Source organism: Heterodontus francisci, chromosome 13 (genome assembly GCF_036365525.1).
Source record: "Heterodontus francisci isolate sHetFra1 chromosome 13, sHetFra1.hap1, whole genome shotgun sequence".
Taxonomy (NCBI): domain Eukaryota; kingdom Metazoa; phylum Chordata; class Chondrichthyes; order Heterodontiformes; family Heterodontidae; genus Heterodontus; species Heterodontus francisci.
The window spans coordinates 16,541,163-16,565,400 of NC_090383.1; the positions used below are offsets into that span (position 1 = coordinate 16,541,163).

The 24,238-nt window shown below is 43.6% G+C and overlaps 1 protein-coding gene across 6 annotated transcripts in view; it reads right to left on the minus strand.

Moving 5' to 3' along the window:
* Window positions 1-24,238, minus strand: part of cfap61 (cilia and flagella associated protein 61) — a 271,251-nt gene that overhangs the window by 94,260 nt on the left and 152,753 nt on the right. For all 6 annotated transcript variants that reach the window (XM_068044406.1, XM_068044407.1, XM_068044405.1 and 3 more), the window contains 3 exons: window positions 23,456-23,551; window positions 20,392-20,560; window positions 16,349-16,523 (listed from right to left, as the gene is read on the minus strand). In XM_068044406.1, coding sequence (XP_067900507.1) covers window positions 16,349-16,523; window positions 20,392-20,560; window positions 23,456-23,551 — 440 coding nt within the window. The remainder of the gene's footprint in view (window positions 1-16,348; window positions 16,524-20,391; window positions 20,561-23,455; window positions 23,552-24,238) is intronic.

Genomic DNA, 24,238 nt, shown 5'->3' on the forward strand with positions numbered 1-24,238 from the left:
ATTTCTTCCTGTAATAATGTACGCCATGGTAAACTGACTTGCAAATGTTGAAAATCCTTGCCCAGGGAACATGTTAACCCACTTTCACTTTCCGTTCTGGAGAAGCTGGCACTCAACAGCAGAGAAACAACCAGCACAGGAGGAGGTTCTGCCACTTTTCACATACTGACACCGATGGGAAAAAGCTGCCATCAACTTCATTGGTAAAGACAGCATCGGAGATGTCAAGGCTGGAGGCCATGCACAGCAGGGTGTATATGGGCATCTTTCCTTACTTTTCTCTTTCTAATTAAATCTCCCAATTACACACTCACACAGTCACACACTGAGCATGACAACCTGGTGGTGCTTTGCTTCTGCCATTGATCTTAGTGCTTACCATTGCAAGCATACCTTAACCCTTGTCCCCCACTACTTTTTCTAGGTCAATCAGTTGACTCAGTTGCTTTTGCCTGATAACCCTCCAAAAGATGCATCATCACTTGCTTTTATTCTGCCAAGCACCAGCACAGAAATTGACATCCTGTGTTATTTAGAGAGTGAATTAGAAGGATGTGTACTGAGCAATTTATTAAGCACAAATAAGCAGGAGCAGGTGAAGGCGGCAAGGGTGACCTGGGAAAGAGCTCATTGAAGGGCCAGCTCACATCTTAGCTGTGCTGGAGATGGCACAGATGCAGATTTTAGGAGCCTGGCCTTTAAAAGATGATTTCTGTGCATCAGCATTTGTTGACTGCATTGGACTGTCTACCAGGGAGAATCCAGAGCATGGTACATAGTATGGCAGAGTCCACTACCAACTTGTAGGGGCTTTTGCACACAGCATTGACACTCTGTAGTCAACCATGTAGCATGTGAAAACTGCAGTGGAGTCCTCCCTTGGACAGGCCGGGAGACTGAATGGAAAAGGACTTCAATTGGATGACATGTCCTAGAATTTTCTCTCCTGCAGATCGGTAGGGATACTAGGAGTACTGAGCTTCACTCTTGCAATGGAATGGAACATGATGCCATCTCTCATGATGACAACATACCTGGACCCCTGTGATCCCCTGAACCAATTCTCACTCTGGCATTAGAAAGCCAGCTGGGCTAGAATGTTCTGGCAGATGCTGAGCTGCAGCAATTTGCAGCTGGGCTCTGAGGACCTAGCTCCTAAATTTGTGTAGGCATTTCTGTCACTGTAAAATCATAATACTTTTTGGAACTTTTGTGTGTAGAATGTTCCTGTGGTAGCTGATGATCCTGCAATGTTAGCTGGCCTAATTATCTATCTTAGTCTTTACTGTTTATTTGACATTAGAATGACTGGGAGATAGTTTGGATATGATACTACAGGGGCAGGAATTGTTTCAGCTTGAGTACTCTTTAGTAAACTACTGTCAAAGCTCTCTGGCTGCAGGAACTCTTTTTGGACCCATCCCGTTTCCTAATTTCCTCAGTGTCTTCTCCCTCATCTTACTAAAGGAACTCCTTCAATGGTGCTCCATGATTTGTCCCATTGCAAAACAAGGTTGTACAGCATATATCACAAGCCTCCAAAAACTTGGCGTTCCTCCAATAATGGACTCTTGTAAAATCCCAATGTCCCTCTCCCATCTATTGTTGACCGTGCCTTCAGCTGTCTCAGCCCTAAGCTCTGGAAATACCTTCCTAAATCTCTCTGCCTCTCCAACTCTCCTCCTTTAAGACACTCCTTAAAACCTACCTCTTTGGCCAGGCATTTGGTCACCTGTCCTCATGTCTCGTTCTTTGGATTGGTGTCAATTTTTTTTGTCTAATTATGCTTCTGTGAAATAAAGCCTGGCTACCCAACCCCAACCCGACTAGACCTGTCTACATGTGTTGGGTTTGGGTCAGGTCGGGCCTATATTCCAAGTCCAGCATTCGGGCTCGGGTCAGGCTGGACAGTGATGCCTCCGGGAACTCACGGGATCAGGCTCACCCATGATTCCCCACAACTCCATCTGCAGGAATAGCCTGCTGCTGGAACGGATGAACAGGATCACAAGTATTACCATTTGGACAAGGTAGAGCACAATAACATGTTTGATATCATAAAATTTATTGCGATATTCGGGTCGGGTCGGGTCGGGCGCGAAAAAAATTAAAGAACTCTGGCTCGGGTCAGGTTCAGGTTGGTTGTGGTTGGCTCGGGCCCAGGTCGGGTTTCAATTTTATACACCAGCTGGCCTTTACTGTGAAATGCCTTGGAACATTTTACTTCTTTAAAGGTGCTATATAAATGCACGTTGTTGCTGTTCATATACCACAGCATATGTGATACTCTTTATGGTATTGTAGCAGAGCTCCACAAATGAGTGTGGGTTCCTTAAAGGAGTTATGAGCCAAGTGTGCAGAGGAAAGCCTTCATCTCCAAGGTGCCAGCATCTTGCTTGCTGTGTAAGGCAAACAGTGGGGGGATGGATAATTGCTGTATTATAAAAGCATTGTGGCAGTTGCTAGGAAAGCAGGCAACACTTGCGTGATGCATTGCTGGTCATCATACACTAGTTGAATATTAATAAAGCAGTAGCCCTAGTGATTCACAAAGGCAGTGGCATTATGTGAAGGAGCCCATAGGGTAATATGTGTGCAATCACTGACATCCTGCACTTGGGAGAATCTTTCAATCTGTACAAACCCCTGAATTCTATCCTGCTGCTTCTGAATATCCATAGGGAAAGTTATGAATTGTGTTTGCTCTAGCAAAAAAGGAATCAGTCAACTGCTTAATGCAAGCATAGACTGCAGACAGACTGATGTTGCTGATGTTCCCTGTGCCAACCTAGAAGGAGCCAGAGGCAAAAATGCTCAGGGATGCAGTGACCAATACTGTAACAGGCTCTGCTGGCTCTGGCAGCTGGTTGCAGATCTTCTTCCAGAATGTCATACAACTCTGTCACAATTCTTCAAGAGAATTAAAGCGTCCTTTGAGAACTTCAGGTATGTTGTCCTAGACCTATAAACTCTGTATAAGAACGTTTCCTTCTATTAGCGACACCTTTAGCTGAAACGATTTGCACCATACTCCTTTTCCAGCTCCTCCTCTTCCCAGAGTGCAATCTTAGAAGGATTCCCGTGAAGAATGAAGTACAAGGCCAGAGTTCCTTGGCAGTTAGTAACCTAAAACAGCAACTACAAGCACTTTCAGATCATTAAAGAAAAAACATGACTTGCATTTATATAGTGCTTTATTTGGCCACCGGACATCCGGTGAAAAAACCCCCACAAGCTACTGCAAGAAAATGTCTCCAAAACTCTATACAGATTTATCTAAGAGCAGCTGATGATCACGTCAAATACAACACTGGAACTGGCATTCTCTTGATTTGTATCACCCACTGTTGGTGGGCAGGAGCAAAATAATGATAGTTGTCAGACTAGCAGAGATGAAATAAGCACTGGAGTCCAAATTATGTCAGTTGACCCCTATTTCCATCTATTCAAGACCCTGCCACCTATTCTCAGACAGGAGGTCTGGTTACCAGGATTCAAATTCACCTGAAAATCGTTTTGGATATCAAAGCAGTGGTAGGTTGGTGGGCCCAAAAGTTGCATAACATTGGTTATGCTACCATGTACTGTAAGTGGAGTAATAGTTAAATTTAAATGTCTCCCCTCTGCCCACAACCCCCTACAACTAGAAATTTTTTGATGCGACTCAACCCAAAAAAAACCGGAGAAAGACCAAATTCACTTTTAGTGATACTTAGTGTCAATGATATTTACCTTGCTTCAGTGAGTGGGAAACAAGAACATGCTTGAAAACATAAAAATAAAATATTTTGTCCTGTGCTTCCTTAAATGCCGCTTCAACAAAATTATGTACACTCAGGCCTGGCAATTCCCAAAAGGTGTGGTGATCACACTTCAATTGCATTCCCCAGTTCCCATCTAAAAATATGTTCACAACCTCTTATGATGAGCATTTTATGCATCCTCTTAGACCCTTGCGCAATACATCTGATTCTCAATATTTCTGCAATCTGATATGGCATCTCTACTGTACTCTCTGACCATGTCCATGCAGGTCTGGCCAGCCCCAGTCCTAAACCTATACACAAGACCTAGTCATAGATCTTGGGTTGCTTCCATTGCAACCCTCCCCCCCTCACCCGCTTATGGTTTCCAAATCCACTCAGTCTCACCACTCCCTCCTCAGTACTCCCTTAACCGAGATCCCTTGACATGGCCTTACCCCAGTAATTCCATAGTCCAGGCCATTTGACTTCACGTCCCAGCTGATCCCACAATCAAATTTTTCAATCAATCTAACTCTGTCTTTTAGCTATTCTCACTGCACAGTACTTAGTTACCAACCTGACTGGTCACGGGCCTTAACGTCCCTGTCAGATTCTGGAAGAGCCGACCTGAGTCCTTCCAGTATTCAGATTATCACTTGCGCGCTCACCTTTAATCCAGGCACCTGTCTCCTTTCTGAAATGTGAAATTGTCCATTTTGGCAGGAAGAATAAAAAAGAAGCATATTATCTAAATGGTGAGCGATTGCACAGCTCTGAGATGCAGAGGGATCTGGGTGTCCCAGTGCATGAATCGCAAAAGGTTAGTATGCAGGTACAGCACGTAATTAGGAAAGCTAATGGAATGTTATCGTTTATTGTGAGAAGAATTGAATACAAAAGTGGGAGGTTATGCTTCAGTTATACAAGGCATTGCTGAGGACACATCTGGAGTACTGTGTACAGTACTGGTCTCCTTATTTAAGGAAGGATGTAAATGCGTTGGAAGCAGCTCACAGAAGGTTTTCTAGACTAATACCTGGATTGGGCAGGTTGTCTTATGAGGAAAGGTTGGACAGGCTCGGCTTGTCTCCATTGGAGTTTAGAACCATAAGAGGTGACGATTGAAACATATAAGATCCTGAGTGGACTTGACAGGGTGGATGTGGAAAGGATGTTTCCCCTTGTGGGAGAATCTAGAACTAGGGGTCACTGCTTAAAAATAAGGGGTCACCAATTTTAGACAGAGATGAGGAGAAATTTTTTCTCTCAAAGAGTCGTGAGTCTTTGGAACTTTCTTCCTCGAATATTTTTAAGGCAGAGGTAGATAGGTTCTTGATAAGCAAGGGGGTGAAAGGTTATCAGGGGTAGGTGGGAATGTGGGGTTGCAGTTACAATCAGATCAGCCATGATCTTGTTGAATGGCGGAGCAGGCTCAAGGGGCTGAGTGGCCTACTCCTGCTCTTACTTTGTATGTTCATAAGTATGTTCGTATGTTCTCTCATCTTCCCAACCCACCATATAACTGCTCCCAAAGGTCTCAGTACCCCCACACCCATGGGTAATGTTAGGGCACAGTCACCCGTAAACTACTCCAGGTGAAGATTGCAAATCCACGTGTTCCCATACTCCAATCCCACACATTACATTTCACTTAGTTACCCCTAGGTTCAACTCTCCTACAATCAATCTCTCTTATGCTAGACACAATCATGAAAAACGCATGTGACAGCTGGTGAGAGGGCAAAAAAGAGAAGACAGACAGTGAGCAAAAATATTTAGAGAGTGGGAAGCAGTTGCAGGAAGAGAAATAATTATTCTTGTCTGGAAGCAATACTTTCGCATATCAACCATAGTATAGTATAGTTATTATATAGTGTGTTGATAGAAATGTTTTCTCTCAGAGAGTCTCGAGTCTTTGGAACTCTCTTCCTCAAAAGGCGACGGAAGAAGTCTTATACTATTTTTAAGGAGGAGGTAGATAGATTTTTGATAAGCAACGGGTGAAAGGTTATTGGGGTAGGAAGAATGAGGAGTCGAGGTTACAATCAGATCAGCCATGATCTTGTTGAATGGCGGGAGCATGCTCGAGGGACTGAGTGGCCTACTCCTGCTTTGAATTCATATGTTCGTTGCTGTGTATTTACCTTTAAAAGTGATGTGCCTTTAAGATCTTATTATGCTAATGAGCTACATGCCAGGATTCAGTCATGTGACTCCAAGCCTGAGAGACTGTAACTGTAACACCAAGAGGCAAGATCTGTAAATAGATAGCTCTGCACTGTTAGCTGTTAATAAAGCTGTTGGAGATCTTCAATCAACTGAACTCCACGCTTCTCATTTATGTTGCATCAGACAACATAAAAAGCTTCTCATTACATGGTGGCAGCTGTGGTGGGAAGACAGAATCCAAGATTGAAGACCACAGGAAAACAGCTTTGAAAACTACCTACAGCTAAAAGAGAGAACATTAAAAGAAACACTGGCCCAAACATTGCAAAGAAGAAAAAAACTCACCTCAAGCTGTAGAAGACAGAGCTGAATGACAGACTGCAGATCAATCATTGTGATCAGGTGAGTCAGTGTGTCATCGGTATAGGAACCCCAGTTTTAAAAAAAAGCTTTGAGGTGCTTGTAAAATTAATTTTTTAAAGGCTCAGTAAAGGGAAAAAACAGGGCAAACCCAATCCCTATCTCAGGCTGATTGATTGTTTTCAAAGGCTCTCCCATGCTGATCGGGTCAGCGCCGTTACATGAGGTGCCTGACAGCAAAAAGCACGGGAATCCTCCATTTACGCAGCTTACAGCTGAATCTATAAAAAGAAACACCATTAAATCACTCCAGCATGAAGAACTTTCATTCACTCAGCCTGTGTTTAAAAAAGACTCATAAAACCACTCAAACGTGAAGAACTGCCTCTTGAATGGCTGTAAAAACACACCCTAGTAAAAAAAACTTGAAATGCCTATTGCACAGCTGTATAAACAGACAAGCTGCTCCTGTCAATCAAACCAGACAGTCTAAAGAAGAAAGGGGTACCAGTGCAGAGTCATAAAGCAAATTTAAAGCAAAAGAACAGCAGAAAGATGGATACCAATTTTCCCAGCATGAACTGGAAAGCCTTGGATATCCTATCCGAGTTCAAACTGTTCCAACAGAGAATGCAATTATTCTTTACAGACCAAGTAATTGTAGAACCAGAAAAACAGGCTGTAAAAGTAATGATAGCGATTAGAAATGAGGGATCACATAGAATCAATACCAGAAAGATCCCGCAAAGATATGGAAAGTGCTGGAAGATCAACTCAGATTAAGAGTGAATTTTAGAATTCACCACCTGGAATTACGTCCTACTGGCAACTGCCACAGGAATCAAAAGATCAGTTTGTCAGCAGAATCTGTAGTAAGGGAAACGAATGTGATTTCTCAGAAACCAAGCTGTAAGACCGAATAATGGAGCTGGTGATTGTATCAACACCCATTGAAGCATTTCAGAAAGACCTCTTAGGGGACAAAGAAAGATCACAGCATCGATGCACTGCTGGAAGATGGCAAGAAATATGAAGCTTTTGTAGCTGGACAACAGCACCTGCAAGCACTAGGTGCAGCCAATAGTATCGGCACCATAACCAGTTTGAAAAGAGCAAGCCATTTGTGTGGTAAGTGTGGTTGGTCCCACTCACGGTGAAGCTGTCCTGCATTTCAAGACCTGTGCAAGGCATGCAGTGCCAGAGGACACTGGGCCCGCCCATGCAGGAATTCTGGCTCCAAAGATGCAGCCAGAAGTCATGGTAGAACACAGGCAAACAGAAAACAGGGCAACAGCAGCAAAGGAAGTGCCAGAGAACGGCATAAATGCAAGCCAATACACAAAGTCACCAGTGAAACAGACCTGAGACAAGACTCAGAAAGTTGTTCCCAGACAGAAGACGAACAGGTATTCTATATTGTGAACCTGACACATCACGTTGATGAAGTCCAACAACTGGAAGCTTTCACCACTATTAACATCATGTGCCCAAAGAAAGCTGGCAAACATACACTCAAGGTCAAGACTGACTCCAGTGCTAGTGCAAATATCCTACCAGTCCGAATCCTCAAAGATATGTACCGGAGACTTGGAACTCAATGATACAACCAACGACTGCCAAGTTATCTGCATATAATGGGTTACATATTCTGTGCAATGGTACATTAACAATGCAATACAGATACAGCAAGTCAGCATGGAAACCACAAACGTTCTAGACACGTGCGGATCAACAGTGGCAGGACTACTAGCGTGTAAGGACCTCAGCATCATAACTATCCATGACAGCATTGCCAAGGGGAAATATCAAAGGACTGGAACCCGATTGCAAACTCAGGACAGCGTCAAACAGTGCAGTCTGGAAACCCAGTAACAGCACAACTATGCCCTGCCTTCACTTCTCTCTAGAGAACCGCCAGCACCGCAATGAGTCAGAATGGACAGGTATCTCCATGAGATCAAGTACTCTTCCCCAAACAAGTCCTCGACCTTGAGACCCAAGCCTTCTGACGCAGAGGATGAGGAGAGGCAAAGGACACACAATGTCCTGAGGAAGCAGGGGACACACAGGCTGGAATTTTACGCCGCCCCAGTGGGGCGGGTGGTGGCATGGGGGCGGCGTAAAATTGAGCGGAGGCCTAACCGCCCCAACTCCGCCTCCGACCAAGTTTACGGAGGTCCCAGGGGGCGGGGGGCAGGGGGTGAGAAGCGGCCCGCCTGCCCAAGGCCAATCAAGACCCTTAAGTGGCCATTTAAGGGCCCTTGCCCGCCTCCACGGGTATTTTACCCGTGGCAAGCGGGTGTGCCGGGGACGTGATAGGCCGCCCAGCAATAGCTGCCGGCCTTTCCACACCCCGGGGGGGGGGGAGGGGCCTGGCAATTGGGCACAGGTTGCCAGATTGAGGGCTGCTCCCGCCTCCCAACCCAACCCCGGGATCCAAGACGCCCCCCTCCGCCCGAACAACCACCCTAGCCTCACCAGGGCATGACCGATTCCCCCGGTGAGGCAACCCAAACTTACCTTAGTCCCGGCTCCTTGGTATCCTCCTTGGTCAGCTGGGCTGCAGTCCCAGCAGTGGCCACCACTCCTGGTGGACCCCCAGGCTGGTCGGAAGCGGGTTCGGCACCGACATTTACGTCGGAGTTCAGCTCCCGTCTGCCCACTGTAAAATTCCAGCCACAATGTCCTGAGGAGACAGAGCAGGAACGAGTTGAAGTATTGTCTTTTGGATATTTGAGATGAGGTGCCAGAACTTGCCAAGAATGACAAGACCTCAAAAGTGGTCATCGTGAGAAAAGCAACAGAGTATGTTAGCAGGCTGAAGGCAGAGCAACAGAGACTGAATACAGAGAGGAAGAAACTTCAGAAAGAACAGCAGCAGATGAGATATGAATACCCCGAGCAAGAGTTGTCAAACCACCGAGACAACCTATGGACCTTTGAGCCTCTATATTTGTAAAGTTCATAATCTCTATACATGTGCAAATAATTTTGATGTTATCTAATTTTATGTATTTTACTTTTAGCATACGAGACTTATCTTTGGAAAGTAGGTGGATGTTGTGTGATTGCCTTTAAGAGTGATGTCCCTTTAAGATCTTAGTATGCTAATCACCTACTTGCTGGGATGCAGTCATATGACTACAAGCCTGAGTCACTCTGTAACTGTAACATCAAGGGGCAAAACCTGTAAATAGATAGCGCTGCACTGTATATACTTGTTAGCTGTTAATAAACCTGTTGGAGATCTTCAGTCAACTGAACGCCATACATCTCATTTATGTTGCATCAGACAACATAAAAAGCTTCTCATTACATTTGTATATTTGTAGAATGTTCCTGTCATTATAAAATAACAAATCACGCAATTCACTAAGAACAATGTATCATGAGATCTGCTAGTATCTGTAACACTCAAATGTCTAATAATATAAGATAGGACAAGGATCAGGAAGTCAAATGTTAGATTTCTGTTCAATAATCCAGTTGTTTAACAATAGTAATGTATCAACAAGTAGACATTAGTCAAAAATTGTTAAGTCTTAAGTGACAGGCAATGTACTATAAACACTTAAGACTGTAATTTGATCCATCAACATCCTAAAATAAAAGATCCTGTAAATATTATCAGATTTGTTGGCAATGCTTTCCTAAGACTGTAGGCACATTACATTCGTCCTAAAGGAACCTGACAGATTGTATTTAAGTTATTCAAATGTGAATCATATAAGCACCAATTATAAGAATTAAATTACATTCATTACCAAACTTGGATTTATGTTAGCATTGAAAATGTTTCTTCCTTCTTAGTCTCCTGATTAAGCAGAAAAATTAATGTTTTCAAATGAATGTAAGGTAATTACAATACATCCTTGATCATAAAAGTAACAGTTAATTACATAATTAAATGGGTTTACATGTGTATTCTTCAATATAGCCACTTTAAACAACTCTGCAAATTAAAGTTAATTAAAATTTTTGATGCGTTTGAGAAACATGGTACAATGTCTAAAATGCCAAATAAATTCTGTAGAGTTGGGAAACAAAGCTAGATGAAATAAAGATGTCATTAACTTTAATTATGCATAATTACATTATACTGGCTACATGAAAATAGAGCATCTCTTAAAATTTCTTGCGTTTGTTATGTACCTCGTATCTGTTGTATATTGAATATGTATATCAAAGAACAAAGAACAATACAGCACAGGAACAGGCCATTCGACCCTCCAAGCCTGCGCCGATCTTGATGCCTGCCTAAACTAAAATCATCTGCACTTCCGGGGCCCATATCCCTCTATCCCCATCCTATTCATGTATTTGTCAAGATGCCTCTTAAACGTCACTATTGTACCTGCTTCCACCACCTCCCCCGGCAGCAAGTTCCAGGCACTCACCACCCTCTGTGTAAAGAACTTACCTTGCACATCCCCTCTAAACTTTGCCCCTCTCACCTTAAACCTATGTCTCCTAGTAACTGACCCACCCTGGGAAAAAGCTTCTGACTATCCACTCTGTCCATGCCGCTCATAACTTTGTAAACCTCTATCATGTCGCCCCTCCACCTCCGTCGTTCCAGTGAAAACAATCCGAGTTTATCCAACCTCTCCTCATAGCTAATGCCCTCCAGACCAGGCAACATCCTGGTAAACCTCTTCTGTACCCTCCCCAAAGCCTCCACGTCCTTCTGGTAGTGTGGCGACCAGAATTGCACGCAATATTCTAAGTGTGGCCTAACTAAAGTTCTGTACAGCTGCAACATGACTTGCCAATTTTTATACTCTATGCCCCGACTGATGAAGGCAATCATGCCGTATGCCTTCTTGACTACCTTATCCACCTGCGTTGCCACTTTCAGTGACCTGTGGACCTGTACGCCCAGATCTCTCTGCCTGTCAATACTCCTAAGGGTTCTGCCATTTACTGTATACTTCCCACCTGCATTAGACCTTCCAAAATGCATTACCTCACATTTGTCCGGATTAAACTCCATCTGCCATTTCTCCGCCCAAGTCTCCAACCGATCTATATCCTGCTGTATCCTTTGACAATCTTCATCACTATCCGCAACTCCACCAACCTTTGTGTCGTCCGCAAACTTACTAATCAGACCAGCTACATTTTCCTCCAAATCATTTATGTATACTACAAACAGCAAAGGTCCCAGCACAGATCCCTGCGGAACACCACTAGTCACATCCCTCCATTCAGAAAAGCACCCTTCCACTGCTACCCTCTGTCTTCTATGACTGAGCCAGTTCTGTATCCATCTTGCCAGCTCATCTCTGATCCCGTGTGACTTCACCTTTTGTACTAGTCTGCCATGAGGGACCTTGTCAAAGGCTTTACTGAAGTCCATATAGATAACATCCACTGCCCTTCCTTCATCAATCATCTTTGTCACTTCCTCAAAAAAATCAATCAAATTAGTGAGACATGACATCCCCTTCACAAAACCATGCTGCCCCTCGCTAATAAGTTCGCTTGTTTCCAAATGGGAGTAAATCCTGTCCCGAAGAATCCTCTCTAATAATTTCCCTACCACTGACGTAAGGCTCACCGGCCTATAATTTCCTGGATTATCCTTGCTACCCTTCTTAAACAAAGGAACAACATTGGCTATTCTCCAGTCCTCTGGGACCTCACCTGTAGCCAATGAGGATGCAAAGATTTCTGTCAAGGCCCCGGCAATTTCTTCCCTTGCCTCCCTCAGTATTCTGGGGTAGATCCCATCAGGCCCTGGGGACTTATCTACCTTAATGCTTTGCAAGACACCCAACACCTCCTCCTTTTTGATAATGAGATGACTGAGACTATCTACACTCCCTTCCCTAGGCTCATCATCCACCAAGTCCTTCTCTTTGGTGAACAATGATGCAAAGTACTCATTTAGTACCTCGCCCATTTCCTCTGGCTCCTTGAGTGGGCCAACCCTTTCCCTAGTTACCCTCTTGCTCTTTATATACTCTTTATAAAAAGCCTTGGGATTATCCTTAATCCTATCTGCCAATGACTTGTCATGATCCCTTTTAGCCCACCTGACTCCTTGCTTAAGTTACTTCCTACTGTCTTTATATTCCTCAAGGGATTCGTCTGTTCCTAGCCTTTCAGCCCTTACGAATGCTTCCTTTTTCTTTTTGACTAGGCTCACAATATCCCGCGTTATCCAAGGTTCCCGAAACCTGCCAAGCTTATCCTTCTTCCTTACAGGAACATGCCGGTCCTGGATTCTAATCAACTGACATTTGAAGGACTCCCACATGTCAGATGTTGATTTACCCTCAAACAGCCGCCCCCAATCTAAATTCTTCAGTTCCTGCCTAATATTGTTATAATTAGCCTTCCCCCAATTTAGCACCTTCACCCGAGGACTACTCTTATCCTTATCCACAAGTACCTTAAAACTTATGGAATTATGGTCACTGTTCCCGAAATGCTCCCCTACTGAAACTTCGACCACCTGGCCGGGCTCATTCCCCAATACCAATGGTCAATCGAACCAATGGTCAATTTTCTTACACAGGCAATTGGCTATTTTCTACTTTTGTTATACTTTTATTATTTTCCAGTCATGTTACACAAAAAAGTTTCTCCCTAATTTCAATGTTTTCATCAATCACATTTTACTGAAAACATTTTTTTAAGATACAGCCACTATGGAGCTTGATAGGATAGATGTTGAGAAGCTGTTTCCACTTGTGGGGAGTCCAAAACTAGGGGCCATAAATATAAGAAGATCAATAATAAATACAATAAGGAATTCAGGAGAAACCTCTTTACCTAGAGAGTGGTTAGAATGTGGAAACAGTTACCACCTGGAATAGTTAAGGATAATAGCATAGATACATTTAAGGAAAGGAGATAAATATGAAGGAGAAAGTTGTGTTGATAGGGTGAGATGAAGTAGTGTGGGGGTTTATGCTCGTGTGGAGCATAAACACCAGCATAGACTAGTTGGGCTGAATGGCCTGTACTGTAAATTCAATGTTTTTTAAAATTCATTCATGGGATATGAGCATCACTGGCAAGACCAGCATTTACTGCCCATCCATAGTTGCCCTTGAGAAGGTGGTGGTGAGCTGCCTTCTTGAACTGCTGCAGTCCATGTGGTGTAGGTTCGCACACAGTGCTTTTAGGGAAGGAGTTCTAGGATTTTGACCCAGCGATAGTGAAGAAACGGCGATATAGTTCCAAGTTAAGATGGTGTGTGACTTGGAGGGGAACTTGCAGGTGGTGTTGTTTCCATGCGCCTGCTGTCCTTGTTCTATAATACTTCCTAATCCTTTGCACTATACACTCCTAAAAACAAAATTTCTCTTATAAGAAAGCCAAAACAATTTACAAAGAAAATCACAACTTACCCTTGAACCTGGTTCCAATAAATTTGTGGACTTTTCCACAATCAGACTTTGAACATCTAGATTAAGTACACCCTTCCCCACCCACCCAGAGCTCACAAACTCCAACTGGATAGCTGATTCCACCTTTGAAGGACCGCACATAAACAAAGTGCACAAATGCAGGTGTTTGTCTTGAATATGAAAGAAGACAGTTACAAGTAGTTATAAAAACAAGAAATGCTGGAAATACTCAGCTGGTCTCATGATGAAGGGTCACTAACCTAAAACGTTAACTCTGCTTCTCTCTCCACAGATGCAACCAGACCTGCTGAGTATTTCCAGCATTTCTTGTTTTTATTTCAGATTTCCAGCATCTGCAGTATTTTGCTTTTAGTTACAAGTAGTTGGCATGTAACATTCCCTTCTACCTCAGTATATGTATGCACAGGGATCTGTCTCCATTTACTTCAGGCAGATATTGGGAGGAGGTAGAGAAATCAGAACAGTTGACTGAGAATGTGCACATTTGCTGTTTTAAAAAGTGCCTCAGCTGGGTGATATAGATGCAGGGTGGTTTTTCCGTTTGCAGTTTAATGTAGTTGCACTCAAATGGCTGGACCTGGTGTGACTGAATCTGCAAAGAAGGAAGAGCAGCAAAAAGGAGTCAGGTAGAGGCGGAGGGAATACAGAGACATGGGGCTGGATTTTCAGCCCCTGCAGGACTGGAATTGGAGACGGTAGGAGTTAAAAATAGCCCCGCCGGCCAGTGTGTTGGTTCTCTGGCTCCACCTAGTCTCCAGGCCATTTTCGCAGAGGTGGGATGGGGGGCAGAGGACTGACAGGGCCATCCACCCGCATGCAGTGGGTAGCCGTCACAGCTCGTTAAGAGCCAATTGAGGCCAATTAAAGGAAGCTGACTAGAATTTTCCAGTTAACCTCCAGGTTCCCGCAGGCCAGTGCCTGGAGGCGGCCTTCCAGCGGCAGAACTAGATGCCGCACCCACCCCCCCCGCCTTCTTGGATGCAAGAGCAGCCACAGGCCAAGGATTCCTCCCAACTCCCCACTACCTCCCACCCCCAGTGTGGTTGCCTGGCTCCAAAAGCCATTTTTAATTTTAAACTTAAAAAACATGGAGAGGGGGCGTCTCCATCCTGAAGTGCCCTCTCTCTTGCTTACCTTCCATTACAGCCTGCTGCTTCTTTCAAGCTGGAAGGCCTCTGATTAGTCCTCATGCTTCGAGAGCCAGCCTGCTGTCCTTAATTGGATGGTGAGCTCTTCTCCAGGCCAATTAAGGGGGTGCCCCATGAAAATCACAATGAGTGACTGTTTCCCCTAGGGGTGTGTTTGGCAACCAGGAACAGTCCTGATTTCTGTTTCCCGTCCCTGAGGGGAAACTCCTGCCCATGGACTAACACATAGGATGACAGAGGAAGAGAGAAAAAGTATGACAGGAGCTACAGAATGAGGACTAGAAATCTTCAAAAGGAATACAGAGGAATGGAGAGATATAGAATTGATAAAAAATATCTCAAAAAGCAGAGAGGGAAGGAAAAATATTATTACACACATAAATGGCTAGAGGGAGAAAATATTACAGAACAAGGGAAAAGCGGAGGCTGAAAAAATAGAACGCCGAAAAAAGAAAGAAATCGTTAAAAAAAACTGGAGAAAGAAAAAGTGGGGGGATACAGACTCCAGAGAATGAAAATACTGAAATCATTTGTTGTTATTTGAGAAGCGTGATATTAGAAAAATGTCCTGCAATAAAAAATGGTATAATGTATGCCATATCTTCCTTCTTAATTAATAAATGTAACTTCTGGAGTTAGTTTAAGAAATAAATATTGGGCTACAGTCTGGCTGCTTTTAGTTATCACTCTGGTGCAAACATCCTAAAAATCTGCCAACACTGATTTCAGCTGTGCTGTAATCTGAGGAATGGGAAGAGAAAAGAGTCAGACAGAGGATGTGTAGTTGTAGAGGAAAGGGAGAGGGAAAAAGAAAGACAAAAGGAGAAAGAGAAAGTTTTTTGGAGCAGATAAAATACACTGTTGAGTGGAGAATGAGAACAGAGACGGAAAGATACCAGACATGTTAACTTAGCCTGCCCAGCATGAACAAGGTGAGTGGGTAGTTGAAACGGTTGGGGCTTTCATGTCATGTTCTCGATGTGTTCCCATCTATTACCATTTTAACCAGGGGCATATCAGGTGCAGGAGGGCCAAGGGCCTATTTAAAATCCTGAAGTTGCGACCCAATGATAGAATCAACGCTGCAACATAATTTTTACTTGAAAATGAAGAAGGCAGCAAAGTGGGCAGAAGAAGCCAAGGTAAGTATTTTTTTTCATTTTTGTAAAGATTTCTTGTGCGCAAGGAGCGTGAGTGTTCCAGTAAGCCCCGCAAGGAGTCTTTGGGCCTCCCCAGTCCTTGCCTTCCCTCTCGGTCCCTCCAGTGGCATCTCTTTGGAGATCCACCTCTTAGCACTAACTTTATGCTAATGACCATTCCCTTGGGTCTTCGGCGGCATCCGTTTCCCGCTTAATTTCTATCACCTGTTTAATTTCTGGCTGCAGCCAAATTTCCTGTCCCCGCCTGCTGGTCTGGCGACGTTCCCACTGGCTGTGGGTGGCAAACAGTGTAAATGTAGACATATTTACTACTCACAGTTAGTAACACTACAGAAAATTTACTAGTATTCATAATAATACTTGTGGTAATGTTAAAGCTCTACCTTTAGTAAGTATTGCACGCTTTTTGAGCCAATGCAGTGCATTTTCACAGTCTTCATGATTATTCAGGACAAAAAGGTTGGAGGGTTTTTTTTCCATAAATTGCTGGTCAGGGTCAACAGTCACATCCTGGTTAGTCGGCAGCTCTATTATGTCAGCTCCTGTTGGACAAGGAACCTGTATAATGGAAAATCTGGCTTTAATCAACCTTAGTAATCTTCAATATAATACAACTATTACCTTTTATTTGCTAAAAGCCCTGAAACAAAGAAAGTTTCTGCAGCATGACAACCATAATTTGAAAAGGCAATGTTAGTGCCTCTGGCAGCATGAAGACTTGTCTCAACAGGTGGTTTCTCCCTGCACTGCTGTTGTTGCTGATCCCGAAAAAAAATTGAACATGAGGAAGAAAATTTTAAATTGGTGACATTGATGGATTGGGAGCCAATTTGGGACAGCAAATCTCCAAGAGTGGCATCTAGCATCTACCAAGGCCAAAGCACATCTCTGCTCCAGCTTAAATGTCTGCCTTAAATATGTAACTACCTTTTCCTACAGCACAGTAAAGAAATACTGCATCACATTATATTGAACACGTTGTGGGGAATTTTATCTCCCAAAAATGGACGGGTTTGGGTTGGGTAGGAAGTTAAAATGCTAAAAATCCAAATCCAGACATCAATCTGTCTCCAACTCAACCACTTTTTTTAATGGAAGCGGGATAGGGAGATAGGCAACCAACCAGCTCCCAGGAGGGGATAAAAAATGCTAATCAGGTCTTGTTATTAAATTTGGCAAGATCTGTGGATTAACGGCAGGACCTTCGAAAAAGCCAATATTTCCTCCCCACTAACTCTCTGCCTCCTAGTTAATATCCAGTCCTTTATGTGCAGTTTTGAAATAATTCAACATTTTACAAAATACATTTAATATAGTTTCTTTTATCATACAGAAACACGGAAGCCGTGCTAAACCTTTCCAAATCATTGGTTAGGCCTCAGCTGGAGTATTGTGTACAATTCTGGGTACCACACCTTAGGAAGGCCTTGGAGAGTACAGAGGAATGATACGGGGATAAGGGACTTCAGTTATTTGTAGAGATTAAAGAAGTTGTGATTGTTCTCCTTAGAAAATAAGGCAGGATTTTCCCATGGGTTTCAGGACGTTGACGTCAGGATCAAATGGGGGTCCCAAGCTCGCACTGGCCAAGAGTCAGAGTGGCAGAGCTATTTTCCTGGAGGCAGTCTCCTAATTGGCTGCCTCTGCACTCTCGTCCTTAGCCGGGTTCTCGATACTGCCAGCCTAATCACCCGGCCAGCAGCTCTGGAGCCTTGGCGGTCCCACCGAGAGAGGTGGGTGCTGCTGAGGCAGGTCTGAGAACCTCAAAATGGAGGCGCCCTCACAGGGGTAAATATAATTAAATATTTTAGAGGGGGGAAGGTGGCAGGCCCTGTGGAACAGAGGGGAAAGCCCTCTGGGGTATCATTGGGGCTGCGGGGATGACCTTTCCTTCCTGCGGCCCTGTCAATGGCTCATGGAGCCTCTGGCTCCGATGTCCGTCCAGCTTGCCGCAGGGAGGCCACCTCCCCACATGGGGGCCTGAAAAAAATCACCCCTAATTGTGTCCCTACTTATTTAAATTGGCTGCCCGCCTCCGTGGAGCAGGCAGCTGATCCGCATCCCAGCCCGCCCATAGGAAACTTCCTCAGCGGTGGGAATGCTTCGGGGAGTTGTCCCGACGTGGCTCCCCCTATTTCTCTGGCCCCCTCCCGTCTCCAGCTCTGACTCCAAAGGGCTGAGAGAATTCTGCTCATAGAAGTTTAATGGCAAACCTACTAGAGGTGTTCAAACATATGAGGGCTTTTGATAGAGCAAGTAGGGAGAAACTGTTTCCTTGTGCAAGTGGGTCAATAACCAGAGGTAATAAATTTAAAATAATTGGCAAAAGAACTAGAGGGGAAATGAGGAGAAATTATTTCACAGTGAGCATTGTCATGATCTGGAATGCACAACCTGAAAGGCAGGTGGAAGCAGATGCCATAGGAACTTTTGAAAGTGAACATGGATTTGAAAAGAACTAATTTGCAGGGTTTGGGGAGAAAACTAGGATGTGGGACTAAATTGGCCAGCTCTTTCAAAGAGCAGGCACAGGCACAATGGAACAAATAGCCCCCTTCTGTGCTGAAAGATTCTATGATTCTACATCAAAGTTAAAACTGAATTATGTCACAAAACCCCCTTGCTCTACTACATAAAATGAGAAAACTGTAAAGCATAAAACTTGTTCAAACATCCCTCTGCATTCTGCAGTCAACAGCAAACAAATCTGACTTAATTTTCTTCATTATAAATAACAGCTAATTTTTTCATTATGTAAATAACACTGTTATACACATTCTATACAATAAGTAATAGGAACATGGGTGTGTGTGATAATGATGATAATTATCTTATCAAATGGTATAAAGTTTCTATGTTTCTATCGATGTACCAACAACTTGCATTAATATAGCACCTATAAAATAGGAAAATTTGCAAAAGTGCTTTACAGAAGCATAATCAGACAAAATTGAACACAGAGCCAAAGAATGACATCTTAGGAGGGATGAACAAAGAGGTAGGTTTTAAGGAGGAGAATGCAGTCAAGAAGTGCAGAGGTTTAGGGAGGGAATTCCATAGCTTAGGGTTTAGTCAGTTGAAGGCGTGGCCATTAATTGTGGGCAAAGAGAGTGGGGGATATATAAGAGACCAGAGTTGGAAGAACGCAGAATTTTTGAGGGCTGTAAAGTTGGATAGGGAGATAGTATAGAGAGAACCAATGCCACGAAGGGATTTGAACATGGGGATGAGAATTTTCAGTTGAAAGGTGTCATGGACTGCGAGCTGGTATAGTTCTGTGAACACAGGGGTGATGGATGTGCAACGTCTCAGGACACTTCACAAAAGTGTAATCAGAAAAAAATTAATGCTGAGCCAAAGGTAGCTATTAGGGGGACTGACCTAAAACTAGGTCAAAGAGGTGAACTTTAAAGAGATGGTTAAAGGATGAGAGGGAGGTGTAGAGGCAGAAAAGTTTAGGGGGACAATTCCAGAATGTGGAGCCTAGGCATTGAAGGCATAGCAGCCAATAGTGGGTAAAAGAAGTCAGGGATACAAAGAATTAAAGGAATGGAGGATTGTGGTGGGTAGCGGGATGTGAGGGCTCGGTTGGAGGGGGTGGTGTTGTAGAGGTGGAGGAGGTTACAGAGATAGGGAGGGGCAAGGCCGTAAAATGATTTCAATACAAGCATAAGAATTTTTAAACTGGAGATGTTGCGGGGTACCAAAAGCCGGTGTAGTTCAGCTAGGATAGGGATGATAGGTTAGTGGAATATTACAGATTAGGATACAGGCAGCAGATATTTGGATGAGTTGAAATTTGTGGGGAGGGGTGGAGAAATGGGCGTCGGTCAGGAGTACATTGGAATAGTTGAGTATCAAGGTGATAAAAGCATGGATGTGGGTTTTAGTGGTACAACACCTGAGGGAGGTGTGAAAGCAGGTGATGTTACAGACGTGGAAGTAGGTAGTCTTTGTGATGGAGAGGATATGAGGTCAGAAGTTTAGCCCAGTGTTAAATAACCTGGTTCACCCTGAGATGATGGCCAAAAGGGGGAAAAAATCACAGCAAGTGTACCAGGGGCCAAAGACACTAGGATTTCCAACTTCCCAATGCTTAACTGGAGGAAATTGATGCTCATCCATGACTGGATATCAGATAATCAGTCTGACAACAGCGGTAGTGGAAGAGTCAAGAGAGGTAATGAAGAGTTACAGCTGGATGTCATTAGCAATACATGTGATAGCTGAGCAATATCTTTATATCAACAAGGAGCAACTTATGTGCAAAGACTAGTCACTTGGAACTGTAACCCAGCAAGGAGCCACGCCTTTGAGAAAGGAGTGGAGGAGAGAAATTCATCAAGAATAGGATAGGAATGAGAATGGGTCTGTGGTGAAAATTTTAAATACTACACATTTTGCTTAAGTGGGTACTTACACTTACCTGGTACTGTTGTCCAGTGCAAAGAATTAGATGCTCATATGGCACCTTTGTGTTTCCTGTTACTAGTACATATTTGGCAGCTCTGTCGATGCCAATCATTTTGCCAATCACCACGTTAACCCAAGTCTGCAATGATATCTGTGCATAATCGTTAGGGTCATAGCTGTGGCTGCAAAGGGAAAGGAATATTTTCAAGTGACAATTCTATTTTTTCTAGAATTAATTAAGCATATAGTGGACCAGTAAGATCACTGTTTATCCTATGGGCTAAGTGATGTTTACAGTCAGAGATCATGTATATATAAAATGATGCAGTTGGTAGGAAAAATAATGTTCTCCTGCCACAATGACAAACAATCTCTGTGGATAACTCAGAGCAATCTGAAAGGAAAATCCAACAAGTTGCAGATCAAACCAAAGCATTATTCAATTTTTCTAAAAAAACAAATTGCACTGCTGAATCAGATTATATATACTGCATAAGTTATCTGTTTTATGGCCAAGAAAGAAAATCTTGCATGTATATAGCACCTCGCATGTCCACAGGAGATGGTGGTGTAGTGGTAATGTCACTGAACTAGTAATCCAGAGGCCCAAGCTAATGACTGGGGACATAGGTTCAAATTCCACCATGGCATTGGCAGAATTTCAATTCAATTAATTAATGATAAAAAATACGGAATTGAAAGCTAGTCTCAGTAATGGTGCCATAAAACTATCATGAATTGTCATAACAACTCCTCTGATCCTTTAAGGAAGGAAATCTGCCATCCTTACCTGGTCTGCCCTACATGTGACTCCAAACCCACAACAGTGTGGTTGACTTTTAAATGCCCTCTGAAATGGCCTAGCAAGCCACTCAGCTATCAAGCGCAATCAGGGATGGGTAACAAATGGGTAACCTTGCCAGTGGTGCCCACATCCCATGAAACATTTTTTTAAAATCCCAAATTGTTCACAGCCAACATAATACTCTTCAAGTGTTGTCACTATTGTTTTGTTGGCAAAAGTGGCAGCCAATTTACACACAATGATTTGCAACAAACAGCAATGGTGTTGTTTGAGAGATAAATAAATGCTGCGCAAGACACCAATACTCATTCTTCTTGGAATAATGTGCCATAATCTTCTATATCCACCTAAGCAAGCAGGCAGGGTCTCAGTTCAACATATCATTTAAAAGACAGCACCTTTCACAACATTCTCAGCACTGCATTGAAGTGTCAACTCAAATTATGTACTCAAGTCTGGCCCATGACCTTCCGACTCAGATATAGTAGTGCTACTACTGAGTCAAGAGTGCCGCTTGCAAGCTTACAATCATCAAAATTATGCTGCTATGGTAGATATGGGCGGGGGAGAGGGGGCGGTTCAAAATATCAAATATAGTATGAAAGATCTTTCTTAACAAATCCATTTATTGTACTAGCTTAAAGAAGCTGTTCCCCCTAGAACTGTTATTTGAAATATCTGTAATCATCAATATTGAGAAATGTTTTATTAAATGACAACAATCTGGCTATTCTAGTATGTTTGACATGCTAACTGATACAATTACTCCAATTTAGGCCTACCTTATAGCACCTTTGTCAATCTTTCAATCACATCATCACCTGAATATCACCAAGGTAACCAACAAGGAGTGTGACAAAATCTCAGCATAAGCTTGCAAAATGTTTTCTATCCCTGTGATGGCAATGACATGATGTTGTTGCTCTGATACAAAAAGTGCCACCACTCGTGCCGGTGCACGGTATGTGGAGGATTCTGTGAAACAAATGTGCCCAGCCTAACTTTCTCCTTTATTACAGTATCCTCTACATACCAGTAGGTTTCTAACTTCTGTAACTTTTTTACCCAGAGAGTGATGAAAATGTGGAACTCACTACTGTTGTTCTGACAGAAGGTCATTGACCTGAAACATTGGGCAATATTTTATATCAGCAACAGGACTCCCGGCAATGGGCCAGAAGGCGGGGATGGGGGGGGGACAATCTTGTCTTGGCCTCTAACAGATTCCCAGCCAAATTCAAGGGGGGCTAGCAATAAACTGCCTGCCATCAAGGATGCCTTACCTTTAAGGGACAAAATCCTGCCTCCAAGAGCTACTGGCCAATTGGAGGGCTGGCAGCTCAGCAGCACCACCAGGAGCAGTAGCCACTGCTGGTACTGCAGGAGGCCCGGAGCAGCACAGTTGGTGGAGGCCCTGGGACCAAGGTAAGTGTGGTTGGAGTCACCAGTGCCAGTCAGGTAGGCCCCAGTGAGGGAGTGGGTGGTGGTTTTTGAGGGCAGGGGTGTCTTGTCACAAGGGAGGCCATCGCCGCCAAGGGTGCCCTCTGTGGGCCATGGATTGCCCCTAGAGGAGGGATCCCCACTGAGTTCATTAGGAGGCTGCCAGGTTTCACCTGGCAGTGTCTCCATGCAGTGGTGAGCTCCTCTGACGTTGGCTAATTGCCAGCAGAGGCAGCCTGTCACATGCAAAATGGCACAAGGGCAGAACAATATCGGGCGCATTACCCAACACCACTTTGTGTGCCCTGCCTGCAAGGGCAGGATAAAATCCAGCCCATTAACTCTGTTTCTTTCTCCATAGATGCTGCCTGACTTAATGAGCATTTCCAGCATTTTCTGGTTTAATTTCAGATTTCCACCATCCATAGTATCTTGCTTTCATTATCACATGGAGTAGTTGAACCAAATAGCAGAGATGCATTTAAGGGGAATCTAGATGGGAACATGAGGGAGAAGGGAATGGTGCGAAATGCAGATCGGATTCGATGAAATCGAGTGGGAGGAGGCTCATGTGGAGCATAAACAGCAACACAGACCAGTTGGGCCAAATGGCCTGTTTCTGTGCTATAAAGTCTATGCAAGTTGAATTCCTCGTACTTCCAGAGTAAAAACATGAAACCTCTCATTGCCAAAATCCACTTCAGGCTCTCCCTCTATTGCTCAGGCACTACTTTGCATTTAAGCAACTCATCCTTTTTCTTTTTTGTGCTAGTGCTGGAAATAAATTATGAACAAAACATGTCGGGCAATTTACACCAGTTGGTGTACGCACCTTGCGGCTTTAAATCTTCTACATATAGTACTTGAACGATCTCCAGGAAGTCCACACGTTGAAATCAAAGTAATGTTATTAAACCGCAGGTGCGGGCTGCAAAAATGTATCAAATAAATAAATCAACAAATGCAATAAATAATAAATCAGTAATAAGCATGAAGCTGAATAGGGGGGATAGAAGTCAGGAAGGGGTTTGCGGGGGATGGAGAATATGCAGTTTCTATACATCAGCACTAGCATTAAATCTATTTATGAAACACAATAAGGACAATAATCTGGTTCTCATGCAATGCCACTGCTGCCAGAGCTGCTTAGGGTCTTTGTAAACCTATGCACAAATGCCCTAACCTCACCCAATAACGTGACAGAAGTTCATCTGAATATTTTTCTGATGCATGTTAGGTATGTTGCTCATAATATATTGGGAGCACCTCAGGTGGAAGTTAGGGGGGGACCCAGAATTTCAAGCACCAGCAGTTGATCAAGAGCTGCTGGCTGCCCATAGTGTGCCAGCATGATTAACTGATTAACTATATGGTGGGGAGCTGCATAAGGTGCAAGGGTGGCACAGGGACAGGTGAAGCAAGGGTGATAGAAACAGCACTGGGTGGAGCATTTAAAATAATTATTTAATTGAGGCCTCACATTCAATGCTTGTTCTAAATGGGTGTTGTGCAGATGAAATACAACTCAAGTGCTCCATTTGCACTACAGGAATGCCATCTAATTAATAGACGTTCCAATGCATTAATAAGTCTCGTGCACAGACTCTCAGTGCCC